Source organism: Xenopus laevis, chromosome 1L, assembly GCF_017654675.1.
Source record: "Xenopus laevis strain J_2021 chromosome 1L, Xenopus_laevis_v10.1, whole genome shotgun sequence".
NCBI classification, from domain to species: domain Eukaryota; kingdom Metazoa; phylum Chordata; class Amphibia; order Anura; family Pipidae; genus Xenopus; species Xenopus laevis.
Window position 1 is genome coordinate 70,492,644 of NC_054371.1, and position 18,206 is coordinate 70,510,849.

The following is an 18,206-nucleotide window of genomic DNA, read 5'->3' on the forward strand; positions in this document are numbered from 1 at the left end:
CTTAATAAAAAAAACCCTACACTACATAGACCCCCCTCCCTCCTCCCCCCCCCCCCCGGAGAAGCAGCTAGGCTGGGAGGGAGTGGGGTCTACGTAGGGTGGGGGGGGTAGGCTTGGAATTTAAAGGGGTTGTTTCTTTTTTTAGTGAACTGTTAGTATGCTGTACAGAGGGATATTCAGAGACAGATTGCAATTAGTTTTCATTTTTTATTATTTGTGTTTTTTGAGTTATTTAGCTTTTTATTCAAAATCTCTCCAGTTTGCAATTTCAGCAGTCTGGTTGCTAGGGTCCAAATATCCCTGGCAACCTTACATTGATTTGAATAAGAGACTGAAATATGAATAGGAGAGACCTGAATAGAAGAAGGAGCAATACAAAGTAGCAATAACAATACATTTGTAGGCTTACAGAGAAAGAAGGCAAATAATTCAAAAACAAATAAAATAACAATTAAAATAAATAATGAAGACCAATTGAAAGTTGCTTATAATTGGCCATTCTATAACATACTAAAAGTTAACTTAAATGTGAACCACCCCTTCAATAGCCTTCATGATGTTCGAGTTTTTTTGGAAGGTTTCTCCTGAAAACACAAGAAATTCGAGGCTGTTTTCCCCCGAAAACTTGATTAACTCGAATATTCTGGTTTCGCAACTCAAACTCACTGAATCCATTCGAGTTGTGAGTTCATTTGAGTTCATTCGAGGTATAAAAAAAACTCTAAAATTCGACCTTTGATAAGTAACCCCCTAAATATGTACAATATATAAGAATTTTATATACACAACTTGGTGCCTAATTTTCTAATTGTAATATTATTGTGCTTTACAGAGATTATTCCACATTCACGCACATTGTGGTCAACAATTAACCTGTCAGTAGTTGATTTTATTTTCTGTCACTGATCTAATGATTATTACATATTGGTCTGCTAATTGAGGCAAGAAAGGCTCCAGCATATCATTTCATATGTACCCAACAAATGTTAAGGGAAACTGTAAATGATGTAATACTGTAATTTGCCCTTTAAAGAAATACTTGTCAAAAGCTTCTGTCATCAGCAATATCTAAATAATTACTGTATCAGTTTATTTATATATATATATATATATATATATATATATATATATATATATATATATATATATATATATATATATATATTCATGTTTAATAGAGCAGAATTATACTGTAAATTAGTATTCATATAAATAACTAGAGATTGCCTTTTTTTCATTTAATAAATAAAACACATACAGATGAAATGCATTATTTCCCTTACTTTATTTCCCAAGTAAAATCAATGTATAAAACATCACAAAGGAGCTCATAATTACAGTGCATATTAAAGTAATACAAGTTTAATAGCTTAAGATCTTTTGTATGAAATAAGATGAACAAAGACCTTGGCCCACATAAAAATAAACCCTAGTGTATGTAGGGAGGTGGGCACAGTATTATAAGAAAACCTATTTTTAATATTTGATGACCTACTTTTTTGTTTTAGAATGACATGATTGGCAGAATACAGATGTCCTACAAATACTTATGAGTGATTTTATCCAGGGAGTTACAGAAACCCTGAAATTGATAATTAAATTGGGGCAGTTCCTTAATACAGTGGACAAGAACAGTATAAGATTTTTATTTATTTTTTACAAAATGTGGCTTTTAATTAGAGCTAAAATCATATAATGATATCCATTACACTATAGCTATGAAAAAGGCTAACTCCAGTGTAGTTACTGATTCTCAGCCTATGTTCATCTACAGGCAGAGAATCAGCCCCATGTGGCATTAGACCAGCTTGAGGGTGGGGTCATTTTTTAGTAATATATTTTATTACATTGCTGATATATATGCTCAAAGATATATTAACCATGTAGAAGAAAAAATGTTCACATTGACCATATTTTTCCCTTAAGGCTGCATAAAGGAAAATGTCTACAGGACATTTTCTGTATGTTATCTGCACATTTACAGAACACATGCAGCCTTTGTGAACTGCACAATTGCACAATGAGAATAATACGTTCTGCTAGAGGTTGCCAACATCTATCACTTTGATTAGAGATTTGTGTAATCTTTTGCATTGACAGAAAGCTCCAGCTACAGATCGCATGAACCTCAGGACATGCAATTGCTTAAACCCATTACTTGGTGCCATCCAAGTAATTTTGAAATTATTATTGCCTTACAGGGGTATTTTCACAAAGCCTTTTATAACGACAACTTCACAACAATGTTGAAAAAAATATATATTTCCTCTTTGTTTACATGCAATATTACTTCTTTTTCATCATGTAATTTAATTGTTCATTTTGTCTTCATCTGCATTGCTCCATGACTGTGTGCTCTTTTCTGTTCTTAGAGTTGAAGAAAGTTTTAAAACCCTCTTCTGGTCCATATTTGGTCTGTCTGAAGTAACATCTGTTGTACTGAAATATGATCACAAATTCATTGAGAACATTGGCTATGTGCTTTATGGAATCTACAATGTAACAATGGTGGTGGTTCTTCTAAACATGTTAATCGCCATGATTAACAGCTCATATCAAGAAATAGAGGTAATAAAACCCTTTTATCTATATATTTATACCTTGATGTAAGCAATTTGGCCTGCTTGCAATGGCTTTCCATGATGTTGCATATTCATTTTTGTGAAGAATCTATCTGTTACCCTCATGCTCTAGTGCTAGGTTACAGTAAAATTAATTATAATAATATAATGATCATACAAAGCAATTTATAGAACACTTGGGCAGGCTGTTGCCATAAATGTTACATGCAGGCCTAGATCCACCCTGCAGGCGCTGATGGCCCAACCTTATAGTACTGTGGCGTCCCTCTGTATAGGCTGCAAGCATATTTAGGGCACAGTCATCTGGATATAGGCAGATATCAGGCTATATCCCGCAAATAATATTACAAGATGCCCCTAAACTAAGCCATGTTCTAAGTTCATTGTTTCCTGCTATTATTTTTCACAAACGGCTAATTAAAAGCAGGAAGGAGATAACCAGGAACAAAAATAACAAATAGCCCAGACAAGGTATAATATGTAGGCAGAATAAACATCTTTATCTACGTAAGTATATCACAATTCACCAATGACTTCAAATATTTTGACAGAGCACCTGTCAAAAGTCCATAGTTCATAGTGGAAGCGTATTAGTATCACTAAATCCCATTTTGGAGAAAGTGTTACCTTCATTGACGATTGCGCCATAACAATGTTTGTTGTTTAACCATTGCCATTTTGCTTCTCTTACTATTCCAATGCATCTTCAACTGCAAATCAGTGTTCTTCCTGCCTTGAACTTACACATTATAAAAAGCATCCATGCATAGCATTCCTCTTTATTCTGATATTGCTTAGTATACATAAAGTGCAAGCTCAGATCTGTGGGAAGACCAACAAGGCCTGGGTTTAGGGGAGGCTGACTGACTGCAATTTGTTTTAACAGCTATTTTATACTTTGAAGCTTTTATTCCAGGAGGGTAAGAAGAGTGTTTTGGGGAGTGAATCTATAATTTTCTAATTAAGCTAAATTCCAACATATTTGGCTGAATGCCAAATGAATCCAAACCCTAAAGGTGGCCATACACTAAAATACACTTATTTGGGGAGGTTGCCAAACAAGCAGATCTTTACCCCGATATGCCCACCAAAATGTGGCCAACAGATCGGTTTACAATAATGAGAATACCAGCTGACGAGACGAGGACAGTCAACTGTCCGATGCAGTCCTCGAATAGGTGGGAAAATCAAACCTGCCCAATCAGAATCTCCCCAATTTTTGGCCAGATATCGGTCTGGGAGTCCCATCAGAAGCCCCATCCACTGGCAGATGAACTGCTGAATCAGTCTAAAGGACTCGAATTGGCAGCTTAAATCTGCCCGTGTATGGTCACCTTAACTCACATATGCAGAATGTTTGTAAACATGAATTTGTTAGTATTAGTTGTCCAAAGCTCAGGGTCAGACTGGGCCAGCAGGACACTGAGAAAACCCCATGGTCCCATCAACCCAGACCCGCTCCTTGTCAGAAACTCTTGGCGCTCCCCCTGAACGCTCTCGAAGGAAGGATAGGAAGGAAGTAAAAGGTACACGGGGGCGGGAGGTTTGTGATGGCAGGTATATGGCGCTCACGACTGGTACAGAGCCCCTGAGGGGGGTGTGGGGCTCCTGAGGTGGCTGCCCTGGTGGGCCCTGGACACCCCCAGTCTGACCCTGCCAAAGCTTTAAATTCTCATTATAATAACGGGCAGATTTATATAAATTCAAGATCATGTTTTTCCCGTAATTCTAATTTTTTGTTTTTCAAACTTAAAATGTCGTGATTTATCAAATCTTATGGGATTTTTAGAAGCATATTTATGAAATGGTGAATGCGAACTGTCACCTATTAATGAATACACTTCTAAAATAGAAATTGGGTAAATTATTCTGTGGTGAGCTCTAATGTCACACTTTGATAAATCTGCCCCTAGATCTCTCCCCGATATGCCCACACTTAGGCGGGCGATATCATGCTAATGCAGCCAATATGGGCGGTTGGATCGCGGGACCACATCAACAAACAGATGCGGTCGCATTCCGACGGTATTTTTAACCTTGCCCGATCGACATCTGGCCGACTTTTGGCCAGATATCGTTCGGGGAAGCCCGTCGGAGGGCCACACACAGGTCCAATAAGCTTACAAACATCACTAGTATTTGTTTCAGAATATGTACTCATAATCACATTTTACATACACAGTTACACAAAACTTTTTAGGGAGAACAATAAATCAGAATATACAGCATAAATAATGGCTGAAAATAATTTGACCCATGACACACTAGCAGCTAAATGACAGCACTGTGATGAATTGTGGCATTGAATGAAACGAAAACAATCATGCAATAATGCTCAAAAGATTATGGGTTTTGGTCTGTGGATTATGGATTTTGCTGTATGCCTTTTTCCTTATTAATATTTTTTATTTACCAAGTTAACTCTTTCTACCTTGCTTGACTGAAAATGCAAGTGGAGGTCACATGAATAACATCACTGATTGCTTGCCAGAGATCTGCTTTAAACTGGAAAAGATTGATTGCCATTGGGAAGATTTATATGCCTTGTTTCAACCCCTAGACCATGCTTACGAGACAAACAGCTTTTACTTTCCAATCAAAGCTGTTCCACTGAGAGGCAATCTTCATACATACGTAACATTGCAAATTGGGACTTTTTATCTTGCTGTCACTTCATAAGAATTTACAAGTGCTAAAAATGAATTATCCCAGCTTTCCCAGTGACATTACAGATTATGAGTTTAATACAAGTGAAAAGAATCTGATTGATAGACGTAAAAGGAATATAGTTCGATAAATGTCTATTAACGTGACCTGTGTCTGACAATGCAGACAATAGTTTCCACAGTAGGGGAACTATAACCATGTAAAAGGATAGGCAAAACTTATGTACCTGATGAATAAAATGTACAGGTATCGCACCTATTATCCAGAATGCTCAGGACTTGCGGTTTTCTGTAATTTGGAACTTCATACTTTAAGGGGCAGATTTATCAAGAGTCAAATTTCGAATTGCATTACTTCGATATTCAAAGACGAAGTTTTTTTTAATCGAATTTGGCCATATTCGGTCAAAGTAAAATCTTCAATTATATGATGAAACCCTTGGAATCGTACGATTTAATCGATCAATCGAATGATTTTACTTCGACTTCTAAAAACTTAACCAAATGTTGGCTAACATAGCAATTTGGCAGGTTTAAGGTGGCGAAGAGACAGTAACTCTTTTAAAGAGACAGTATTTTGATTTTCGAAGTTGAACTTTCTTTACTTCGAATCGAAGTCGAATTTCGGCCTATTCGTTGATCGTAGTACCGAAAAATTAGTTTGAAATTTAAAGTTTTTAAATTCGAAAATTCCCTTCGACCCTTAGTTAATGTGCCCCTAAGTTTGCTACATTAAATAAACCCATTAGGATTGTTTTCCCACCAATAAGGATTAATTATATCTAAGATGGGATCAATTACACGGTACAGTTTAATAACAATTACAATTGTTTAATAACAATTTTACATTTTTACAATTCTACAACCATTGTTTAATAACAATTACAGAGAAAAAATAAAATAGGTTTTTAAAATTTTGAGTTATTTAATTATAACGGATAATGAGAGACAGACAACATTCCTTTCGGATAATGAGAGACAGACAACATTCCTTTAATTCTGAGCTTTCTGGATAATGTGTTTCTGTATTAAGGATCCTATACCTGTACTGTAACTGCCCACAGGCATGGCAGACCAAAGAAGATATTATTTTTATCATCATGTGAAATAATAACCTTTATTTGACAAAAGAGACTTTGCAGTTGTGACTGCAGGACACAGTAGATATTTTGTTTAAGATGACTGTACATTGGAAGATTTGTGTGTATAAATATGCCCATAGACAAGCATGATACATTCCTGACATCTAGGGGCAAGCATAGAAATTACTTAATACCAGACATAAGACCTTGAGGATCACTAACATTTTTGTGTCAGTGCAATTTAAATTTCATGAGTTCAATGTGATTTTCTTAACCTACAGTTCATCATATTGTTTGGGTGACTTACTATGTTCTGCTTTTCTAAAATGAAATTTATACCAGCAAACTCAGGATTTTCCCCCTATTTATAATAAATGGTCAACGGTCAATAGGCGACAAATTTTTTGACATGCAAGTTTTTTCTCAGTCTAAATGCATTAAAGTCAATTGGGCTTTTTTTGTGTGGCAACCTTTTTGCCTGGGCACAATAAATTTTTTAGGTTCATTTTTGCCCCAGTTTTGCTTAAAAAAAATTGATGGTGAAATGCTGAATTTCACTACAAATCCATGCCTGGTGAAAAAATTTGCTCATCACTACAGGTGACTAAACCTGTAATAAATGTTGTGCTTTTTTATTACTTAACCTAATTTAATTTAAAGTCTGCTGCCTTCTTCTGTCTTTCTTTCTTTTTTACCCAATTTCATTTCTATTATGTTAAATTTCTATTCTGGTACATAGCATTTGACCAGAGGTCAAAATATCAGTGGTATTACTTGGTTCAATTATATTTTCTGTAGAAAACCATAAGTGGTGACCCTGGGTTGGATCCCTGGTGTTCAGTTACAGAGTGCAAATGTAAATAAGATTTTTGGTGTATTATATGTTTTTTTTTTAATAAAAGGAAACTGTGAACCTTATTTTCTAAAGAATTCATCTGCATGCTGAGTTTCTTGGAACAAACTAGAATATGCATGCTATTCAGCACTTTAGGGAACCAGTTGGAAAGCTTTTGTGTTCTTGCATGCAACTCATCGGAATCTTCTGCAGATCGTTATCATGAATGCCAAGACTGCGGGGCAGGAATACCTTATAATCTAAACAATTTAGCATGGACAAACTATAACTTGTACTAAAATAGAAGGACATTTAAAAATTGTGGTGGTGGTGGGTCTATTGTTCCACATGGTCAAGTTAATATAATATAACATAACTATTTTTAATTCTTGTACAAGTATCTAAATTCTAATCTTTTATTTATGTCTTATAAAAGCTTAATGCATATTGATTAGCAAGACCAGTAGAACAAAATATTACAGTGCAGCAGACCTCTATGCTAGGCTAGACATCTTACAAAAATATCTATATTCTCCATGACACAAGTTGTATACCATTTTAATGTATACTTCTAATTTGCTATCCTGCTCTAAATCAAGTGCATTTCCACGAACAACTCTGAAATTGTCAGTTTTTATTTGTCACCTTTTGAGTCTTGCCTCTTGCGCTCTTTGTATTTTTTAAATAGTACAAAATGAAAGCAGACACTACAGAAGCTTTGATAAATTTCTCTTATAACAAGGTGGCTGCAATGACTACAAACAATTACAAAATGTATGTGCGTACAAGCTTGCCTTATGTAGACTGTCAGTTTAATTCTTAAAGGAACAGTTCAGTGTAAAAATATAACCGGGTAAATAGATAGGCTGTGCAAAATAAAAAATGTTTCTAATATAGTTAGCCAGAAATGTATTGTATAAAGGCTGCAGTGACTTGATGTCTTATATAGTAGCCAGAGCACTATTTCCTGCTTTTCAGCTCTCTAACTCTGAGTTAGTCAGTGACTTGAAGGGGGCCACATGGATCCTTAGCATGCAGATCAGATTCATAAGCAAACAGTTTTGGCCCATGTGCCCCCCCAAGTCCCTGATTGGTTACTGCATGGTAACCAATCAGAGGAAACCAAGAGAGATGCAAAGCAGGAAGTAGCATTCTGTTATGTTATACATCTGTAATGTACTCGTCAAACTGGCAGCGGGTACACTCCGATGCACAAGTGAAACCCCTATGGATTCTGGTGTTCACCGACGCCCTTTTGGGGCCCCGGGCTTTCTGCTGCGGAACCAACCAGTAATTGGTGCGTATAGGTAGTAACAAGTCCGTAATGAGGTACCGGCAAGGATTAGGTAAAAAAGTAGTCACAAACAGGCAAAAGGGTCAAGGCAGGCGGCAGGAATCAAAGTAAAAAAACAGGCAGGAGTCAAAAAACTGAATTTTCCAATAGAATATAACGCTTCAGCAGGGTCTGTAAACAGAAGCCAGCTTGGGCACTGTCAAAATGGAAAATTGGCTTTTTAAAGGGGATTTGGAGCCAAAAATTCAAACCCCGCCCCGAAGGATGACGTCATGACGCTTGGCGTCAAAACGCTCATCGTCAATGCCAGTGAATCGACGCTGGCGTCACTCCGATGAGTGTGACATCAGCAGCAGGCGCGCCCATGCACCATTAGCCAGGAAGAGACGTGCCGGGAGGCAAGAACACCAGAGTATCTCCCGGTTCGTTTCAGAACATCCAGTTCCTCCAGCCTTTCTAACTTACATTTTTGGCTAACTAACTGTATTAGAAACATTTTTTATTTTGCACAGCCTTTTTATTTTTTTACTGAACAATTCCTTTAAAAATGTCAATAATCTGTGTGTTGCACTCATATGAAAGTGATAATTGTATTTTCTTTGTGCCCAGGATGACAGTGATGTAGAATGGAAATTTGCCCGCTCCAAGCTATGGTTATCTTATTTTGATGATGGGAAAACACTGCCTCCACCTTACAGCATTGTGCCCAGTCCCAAATCCTTTGTATATTTTATCCTAAAAATCTTTAACTTTTTGAAGTGCAGAAGAAGGCGGCTGCAGAAAGATACTGAAATAGGAATGGGAGACTCCAAGTCTAGGGTAAGTCAAGAGCCGCTTCCACTTTAATTTAATGAACCAGCACAGTAGGCCAAATACCAAGGCTTTATGCTTTCTAACCAGTGATCCAGCTGAAAGCAGTTCCCATGTGCAGCCATATCATCATTATAACAGCTATGTCTACATATATAATGTAAGGATAGATCATAGGAAATGTCTATAAAAAAAGCTATAAAAGAAATTTGTTATGATAAACTAGAAAACTATGGATGTACTACTTTTAAATTCTGTGCCTCAGACCAGATTGTGATTTTAAATCCAGGCACAGGATTTTATTTGCCTGTGAGAAGTGACTGGGCTCATGCAACTCTAGTGAAGAGTCTTCAAAGACTCCTGTATTATTCATATTTTAAAAAATAAGGTAGGAGATTTCTTAAATAGAATACATCACACTCTGAAATTAAAGGAAAAATGAGAATATTTTTCAAAGGATAGCATTTAATCTCCTTTATTTTTCTATAAAATATTGACAATGTTTATTCTACATGGATAGTCGTTATTAGTATTCATAATTACCAATCAGGCAGTGCAGTACAAAATCGGGAACTAGGGGCATAGTCAGGACACAGGCTAGGGTCAAACCAAACAGAATTGCAGTACAAAGTCAGGATCTGAGAGAATGGTCAGGAACAGGCAAAGGTTGGTACAGAAATCGAACCAGCAGTTGTCAGGGACAGGTAGGGGTCAAAGCACAGAAATCAGACTTGAATTACACCCAGGAACTATCTGGAAATAGACCTAAGTTGGGCAATGAGTAATTGGCCTTGGCCCCATTAAATACACAATTACCCATTTATCATGGATGAAGAGAATTAACAGGAACAAATGTAAATACATCCTGAGCATTTTGGGTTGGGAAAGCAGTTCCACCTGCACTTCTGCACAGTTCCCACTGAAGTCAGTGGGAGGTAGTTGTGAGGGTTCATTTTTATTAGCAACATCTAATCCACATCTAACATTAGTGTTAAGTCCGCCAGAGCATGGTCAACTTCAGAGTTCAATGACTGCATTTTCCTTTGCTTCCAAATTTCTCTTTGGTGACCAGGGCTGGTTACATGCATAATACAATATTAAGTAAACCATTGATATTGCACTGGTCTGCACAAAAAAGGGCTAAACTGGGTAGTATAGATCAGTAACAAGACTGTGCAACTCAAACAAGAAGACAAACAGGACTGGCAGGAGAATAAAATCCATTGGAACTGGGCATGTAAAGGACAGCTTTGGAAAAGTGTTAGGGAAGCAACCTTTATGAATGGGCAGCATAAGACTGACCCAGATATTGTTTGTTTAAAAGGGCTTCATTATAGATAATGGTTTCCAAGGCAGTGTTAAACGAAATCACACCACAGCCTTTGTACATGATACTGGCAAGCAAAACCCCATAATCCATGTGTTCATAATAAAAACTTTGCCACTTTCTCAGTTGTGTAGGTTAGGGATGTTAAGTGTAATTCAAAGCCAAATAATTACTTGTAGCAGTGTATGTGGTTATCCTTAGCATACCTCCCAACTGTTCCGCTTTTGACAGCTCAACCCGCTTTTGGCACAGAGCCCAGAACAGCCACCAGGTGCACTAAAAAACTTTTGTAACAATTTGTAACAAGTAATTGTAACAATTAAGATAAACATGTCTCTTTGGAGAACTTAGACTCACAGCTTAAAGGGCGATTCACCTTCATTAGTAATTCTTTTTGTCCCTCTTTCTATTGGGAGGTATAGAGTTTGCGAATGTTTTCGTCCAGAATAGCAGGTAAAATGTTGGCAATAATGGTAAATGCTCACATATGCAAAACAAGCAGTATTTTTGCTAATGTTTGTGCTTAACGATATGCAGCTTTATTTTCAGGAGAAGGTACAAAAGTATTGTGTGATTTTAATTAAACATATGCTTGATTCACAGTTAAATCTCTTCTCCCAGTCTACTACAAGGGTTTTTGAGTCCCGCAGTTTTAACAGTATAATAAATCAGCCAACACGCTATCAGGTGAGCAGAAAAATGTGTACTATAAATAAAATATTAATTGATGCAAAACTTGTGCATGACATTAGTTCCATAAACACTTGCAATACTGTGCTATCCGTAGCTTTCTGGATAGCAGGTTTCCAGTTAACGGGTCTCATAACTATACTTTGTGCAAATTAACCCGGGAACAAAATACTAATTTTTTTAACCATGTCTTTAAGCCAACAAATAACTGGAAAAAAGAATTTACAGTTTTAGTAAAAGTCAGAGGCTTTTAATTATTGCACTTATCTGGAGTCACTTCCAGTTTTGTGCTTTTTATGGCCCCCTGTGCCTCATGCACTCCAGACCCAAGATGACAATTGTATGAAAAGAGAGACGAAGACTGCAAAGAATGCCTTTATATTGGGGTGTTGACATGACATAATTCATTGATTTAGAAGACGGGGAATATTTTGAGGGAGGCTGAGGTCCGGCACGTTGCTTCTCATTTAAACAATGTATCTAAAGGGCATTTCTATATAGTATTTCTCACTGATCTCTGATGTTTTTAGCACATCAAATAAATATTTACCTGCCACCCTTTTCCAGGTAAACTCTATTGTGTACAGGGTATACATTTTTCTTGGATAAGTTCATTGCTGTCTAGCCACTTATGATCTCTCGAAATGAAAGCACCCCACTTGTAGAACTCTCTTTATTTCTGCCCCTGGGCTTCCCTTAGACCAGTAATCCCCCACCAGTGGCTTGCGAGTAAAATTTTGCTCACCAAGCCCTTTGATATTGCTCCCAGGCCTCAAAGCAGGTTCTCATTTTTGGATTTCTAACTTGCAAATTTTGAAGGCATAAAGACCATGTGTACAGTTCCCTCTTTAGTTTGTTAGTCCACATAGGGGCTGCCAAATCACCAATTACAGCCCTAATTGGGCACCCCTAGGAACTTTTTTCATTCTTGCGTTGCTAACCAATTTTTTTCTGTTTTAAATGTGGCTAACAGATAGACTAATTCACTAAAGTACTAACCACCAGGGCCGGATATGAGTAGGCTGCACCCTGTGGCCGCAAGGTTACTTCCGCCCCCGGGTCCTAGCGCCGCTGCGGCGCTCTAAGGAACAGAAGCATTAGGGAGCTCCACGTCCCCAGTGCGCCTAAGGATGCGGCTGGGCGCATGCCGCCCCTAAGATTTCCCCACCCTAGGCCCAGGCCTATGTGGCCTCGCCACAAATCCGGGCCTGCTAACCACTCATTCAACCATCAATTCGGTGAAGGATCCTGAAAATAATAACTATAACTGCGCATACTTTTGGGATAGGAGGAAGAAGCCTCTTTTAAAGGGGAATCTACACCACCAAATACTTACCCTTTTTTCCTTTTTCAGCACAAGGGTGTTACAAGAATAACCAGAAATACTACACCATATTTTGTTTTTGCTTTCTCAGTCTGCTTTAGGCGCTGTTCCACAAGAAAATATTGATATTATATATTTTTTAGTAGCAATATTTTTTTCTTCTTTCTACCAACCATTTGGTATTAGATAAGTGGGTCCTCCTCCTACTCAATTGCTTATACCACCTCAAATCCCTATAAATATCTGCAAATCACTACACTGAACCACAACAAATTCTCTAATTGAATTAAAATTCTAAAGTCATGTTCAAAGATGCCCAACTTAAACTACAAACTTCATTTTCACAATGTTTTGCATTCCCTCCTGACCTGTCCACTATGAAACAAAAGCTTTATCCTACCTGTTCAATTTATTACCAAAATATCAAATATTTACATAACCTTTTATGGCATCTCACTGTTGCTAAATTTATGCAAGAACAAAAAAAATATTATCTCCTATTTATAAAACACAATGAGCCTAAAACCACTTACTATTGTCTCATTTATAAATCCAGCTAAATACTAGTACCAATGCTCAGGAGCAGCAGGGTCAGTGCAAGGCTTTTTGGCACTTTGCAAACCCTTAAGAGTAAGATTGCATATTGGGTAATGTGGGGAATGAAGAATTTTGAGGAAATATTTCTTTTAGGAGCAATACTGGATTTCCTTCCCAGAATTCCTTCCTCTTGCTTTGCATAAGAATGAATGAGGAGAGAGTCCCCTTAAAGAGATACTGACACCAGAAATTAAACTCTTTTTTTACATCTATCATAATATTGCCATTAAAAGCTACTTATAAGGAGGGCGGGGCCGCATGTAGAGCAGGAAAGACGTGCTGCACGGAGCTCCGTACCGGACCCCACTGTCAGCCCATTAAAAGTGCATCCTGAGGGCTGGGTAACATACCTGCAACCTCCCCTGCTGCTCCGCTGTCTACCCCACACCGATCGGTACAGTTGGAATGGGCAGAAACCGCAATCACACGCAAAAAACGAGGCGCGCACAGGCTGAGGCAAAAATCCAAGATGGCGACCGCAGGCGCTCTGTAGACGCCGCACAGCAGCAGCAGCAAGGTGAGCAGCGCACTCGTGCCATAGGCGCTCAGGCTGCGCATAAATTGGAGCGCTTTGTCCGTGAGCCTGGTGATAGGGGCAGCAGGGCCACTGTTAATCCCCCTGTCCTGGAGGTGGCTGACGCAGTCATGCAGGAACCCCATGTTTCACTGGAGTTGGGGGAGGGGGCGAACACGCAGCAGGCCGACTTGCTAGGGCCTGGAGACATAGCACACAGCTCTGCCTCTACCCTGCTGGAGAGTAACACCCTGGCTGAGATAGTGTCCCTGCTACACAGCAACCATGCCACCACTATTGGCAAAATGGATGAACTCCGCTCTGACTTTACTATACTTCGGCATGACATACAGAACATTAGAGAGCGCACCCAAGAGGTCGAGAGACGTGTGGGTGAACTTGAGGATACAGTTAACCCTCTCCAGGAACGGATACAGTCCATGGAATCAAGGCTGGCCACTACGGAGGCAAAAGCAGATGACCTTGAAAACAGACTGAGACGCAATAATATTCGGCTGCTCGGTCTGCCTGAGAGAGCTGAGGGGGGTCGTCCTGAGGTCTTTCTAGAACAGTGGCTCCAGAGAACCTTCCCCTCGATCTCTTCACCTACATTTGTGATTGAACGCGCCCATAGGGTGCCTGGCAGACCTCCTCCACCGGGAGCCCCGACAAGAACCATGATTGCACGGCTCCTCAACTACAGGGACAGAGACAAAATACTACAAGAAGCACGGACCAAAGGGGACATCATGTACGAAAACTCCAGAATATCTGTCTACCCAGACTACTCAATTGAGATCCGTAAACAACGCATGAAGTTTGCAGAAGTTAAGAAAAGGCTGATACAACTACAGATGCCGTATGCCATGCTTTACCCGGCTAAATTGCGGGTGGTTGCTAATGGCCAAACCCACTTCTTTACAACGGCCAGGGAAGTGGACGCATGGCTGGATAATAGACCTGCGAGATCTCCAGGCAGATAAGTATGGGACTAATCCCAGCACAGCTATATTTTATGGTGACGTACTTGCATATTTCTGCCTTAGGATGCACACATATATATCCTGTGAGGGGGCTGGCACGGGGCCCACCATTCATAACTGACACTGGCGAGCATATCTTTACCTTTTGAGACTCTGGTCTTGTTACTTTTACTGATTCGAACAGTTCTTGGGAGTCAGATCCGCTACAGGTTGGGGTTGGTGGTGGATAGGGTGGGGGTAGGGGAAGTTACACAATGCTTTACTGCTCTGGTTTACACTGCACCACGTGAAATTTTATTTGCTGTCTGGGCTACCAGTTCTGGTGCCACTATTGAATACATTATGGTCTTGGTGGTTGGACGGGTATTGGGAAGTTATACTGCAGTTTATGTGCTATCTGATTGTAATGTGTAGCATTAAATTGCTGTCTTGGAATGTTAGGGGAATGGGTGACCCAATCAAAAGGGGTCTGGTGTACAAATTCCTGAGAAAGCAGAACCCACAAATTATACTGCTTCAGGAAACTCACTTAGATGGGGGCAAGCTCATGACACTTAAAAAGCCATGGATAGCGGCGGCATACCATGCACCTTACTCCAGCTACTCTAAAGGGGTGTCCATCCTCATAGCGAAAACGTGTCAGTACACCCTGCACACTGTGATATCTGACCCTGGGGGGAGGTTTCTGATACTACACCTCTCTATTATGGGCAGGCAGTGGACGATTGCCAATGTATACGTCCCGCCTCCATTTTCAGACTCCATACTATATACAATAATGAGCAAAATCTCTACACTGCCTATGGCGCCCCTACTACTTATGGGTGATTTTAATAATGTGCTCAACAAGGCCCTGGACAGATTGCCAATTCCAACTAGATCTGACTCAGCATTATTGAAGTGGGTGGATACGTTTCATTTAACCGACCTGTGGAGGGTCCGCAATGAAGGGGTTAAACAGTTTACTTGCTTTAGCTCTGCCCATGGTACCCTCTCTTGCATAGACCTAGCATTGGGGTCACCGGAAATTGCACGGGCAGCTACAGGAATTAAAATTCTAACCAGGGGGATTTCAGATCACTCTCCCCTTAGCCTTACTATTCAAGTCAGTCCTGAACCCCAAGACAATACATGGCGCCTGAGTCAACACTGGATAAATCATCCAGATCTTTTATCGCCCATAGCCTCCTCAATTACTGAATTCTTAGCAATAAATGCAGGAACAGCTACTAACTACATTGTCTGGGATGCTCTCAAGGCGTATATCAGGGGGGAGTACTCTATGCTAATACGACAGGCTAAGAACCAAGCCGTGATATATATGGAGGGGAAACAAAAGGAAGTGGAGTCCACGGAAGCTCATTATATAGCCAACCCCAATCCGGCCACCATGGCTGCCTGGCAAAATGCACAAGTAGCTCTCCTTCTAGCCCAAACGGAGGCAGTTAAGAAAAGTATTATCTACCAAAAAACAAATGTCCTTGAGTCGGGAGATAAATGTGGTAAGCTACTGGCTTACCTTAGTAGGGACCCTGCCCAGCAAACAGCGATACCTCTAATAGAACAGAGACCAGGGCTCCCTACCACTGACCCCAGGGAAATAAATGACACATTCAAGGAATATTATACAAACCTTTATAGCTCCAAACTAGAATTTAACTACGAGGATATACTGGGGTACCTGGGCAAGATAGATATGTCAACACTAGATATACAAAGTCGGCTGTTCCTGGACTCACCCATATCTGCCCAAGAAATTGCAGAAGCTATTAATTCCTTTCCGAGAGGGAAAACGCCTGGTGTAGACGGTCTCCCTATGGAATGGTATAAAACTTTTCAAAAAGAGTTGACCCCCAGTCTGTTACAACTATTTAATGACGTCAGAGAGGGCACCCCCCTGCCAGACTCGATGAACAAAGCCCTAATTATAGTCCTCCCTAAGCCAAATAAAGATCCTAAACAATGCGCCTCCTATAGACCGATTTCTTTGATGAACTGCGATGCCAAAATACTAGCAAAAGTTCTTGCCAGACGACTCAATACGGTTATTATGCAACTCATTGATATAGACCAGTCAGGATTTATTCCCGCAAGGACCACTGACATAAATATTAGGAGGCTATACACAAATCTCTCAGTGACCCATGACAACTCCACCACTAGAGTCGTTGCTGCCCTAGATAACGAGAAGGCATTTGACTCAGTAGAGTGGTCCTATCTTTGGGCGGTGATGAAATGTATGGGTTTTCCTGCCGGGTTCCTGAAATGGGTACAAATGCTGTACACGGCTCCTGAGGCCACTATCCGCACGAATCACAACTCCTCCTGCCCATTCCGACTACACAGGGGAACAAGGCAGGGGTGCCCGCTGTCTCCCTTGCTCTTTGCAGTGGCCATGGAACCTTTAGCTTACATGATAAGACAATCACCCAGAATAGCTGGCCTCAAATTGGGTGGGGTCACTGAAAAGATATCCCTGTTTGCAGACGACACGCTCCTGTATCTAGCTAATGCAGAAAGCGACCTGGGGGCGGCACTTGATATCATTAATGTGCACACTACCTACTCTGGTCTAAAGGTAAACTGGGGCAAATCTGCATTATTCCCAATAGACCCCCTGCCAACCCCCCCGCCTGTACTACCTCATGGCTTGAACTGGACAGACCGCTTCAAATACCTGGGCATTACCATCCATTTGGACCCGAGTAAATTTGTGGAGCTAAATTTATTGCCCCTCGTTCAGGGGTTGGATCAAAAAATCAAAGCATGGACACGCTTGCCACTCTCCCTGATTGGGCGCATAAATTTGTTCAAGATGGTCATGCTGCCCAAGTTTACATATGTCTTTAGACAATCTCCAGTGAGGATCCCAAACAGTTTTTTTACAACTCTTAGGAGTTCCATTACACAATTGTATTGGCACCCGTCTACGCCAAAAATTGCCATGGTCAAACTTCAGCTCCCAACACAGGCGGGGGACTGGCAGCTCCGAACCTTTTTCTATACTACCTGGCTGCAAGGCTGGTCATAGCAAAGTGGTGGATGACCCCATCTCTAGACAATCCTGCTACTCGCCTAGAGGCCCAGGCTGTTGGGTCATACGAGGAACTTAAAAATCTCCTTTATAGAGGATGCCAATATACAGCGAAAGCGACGCCACCTATGAGAGAAATAGTATGGGCTTGGAATACAGCTCATGGTCTCCTTCCAAAACCGGTAGATTACTGCTCGAAACTCACACCCATATGGGGCAATCCTAAATTACCGCACATGCAAACCATTCCAGACCCCCAAGCTTGGGCCTCCTGTGGCATCAAGTACATGGGAGATATTATGGTTGAGGGTAAACTGATGGATTTTGCAGAGCTTAAAGCTAAATATGACCTGCCCAATAAAATGTTTTTCCGATTCCTTCAGCTTAGGCATGCCACGCAATCACAATTTAGGGGGATGCGGGTAACAACTGAGCCCACTCAATTAGAAGCAAGAGCCCTTACTAATA

The 18,206-nt window shown here is 40.1% G+C and overlaps 1 protein-coding gene across 1 annotated transcript in view; it reads left to right on the forward strand.

Moving 5' to 3' along the window:
• Window positions 1-18,206, forward strand: part of LOC108719617 (short transient receptor potential channel 3) — a 103,147-nt gene that overhangs the window by 78,711 nt on the left and 6,230 nt on the right. The window contains exons 8-10 of the mRNA XM_041589971.1: window positions 2,373-2,568; window positions 9,069-9,278; window positions 11,200-11,283. Coding sequence (XP_041445905.1) covers window positions 2,373-2,568; window positions 9,069-9,278; window positions 11,200-11,283 — 490 coding nt within the window. The remainder of the gene's footprint in view (window positions 1-2,372; window positions 2,569-9,068; window positions 9,279-11,199; window positions 11,284-18,206) is intronic.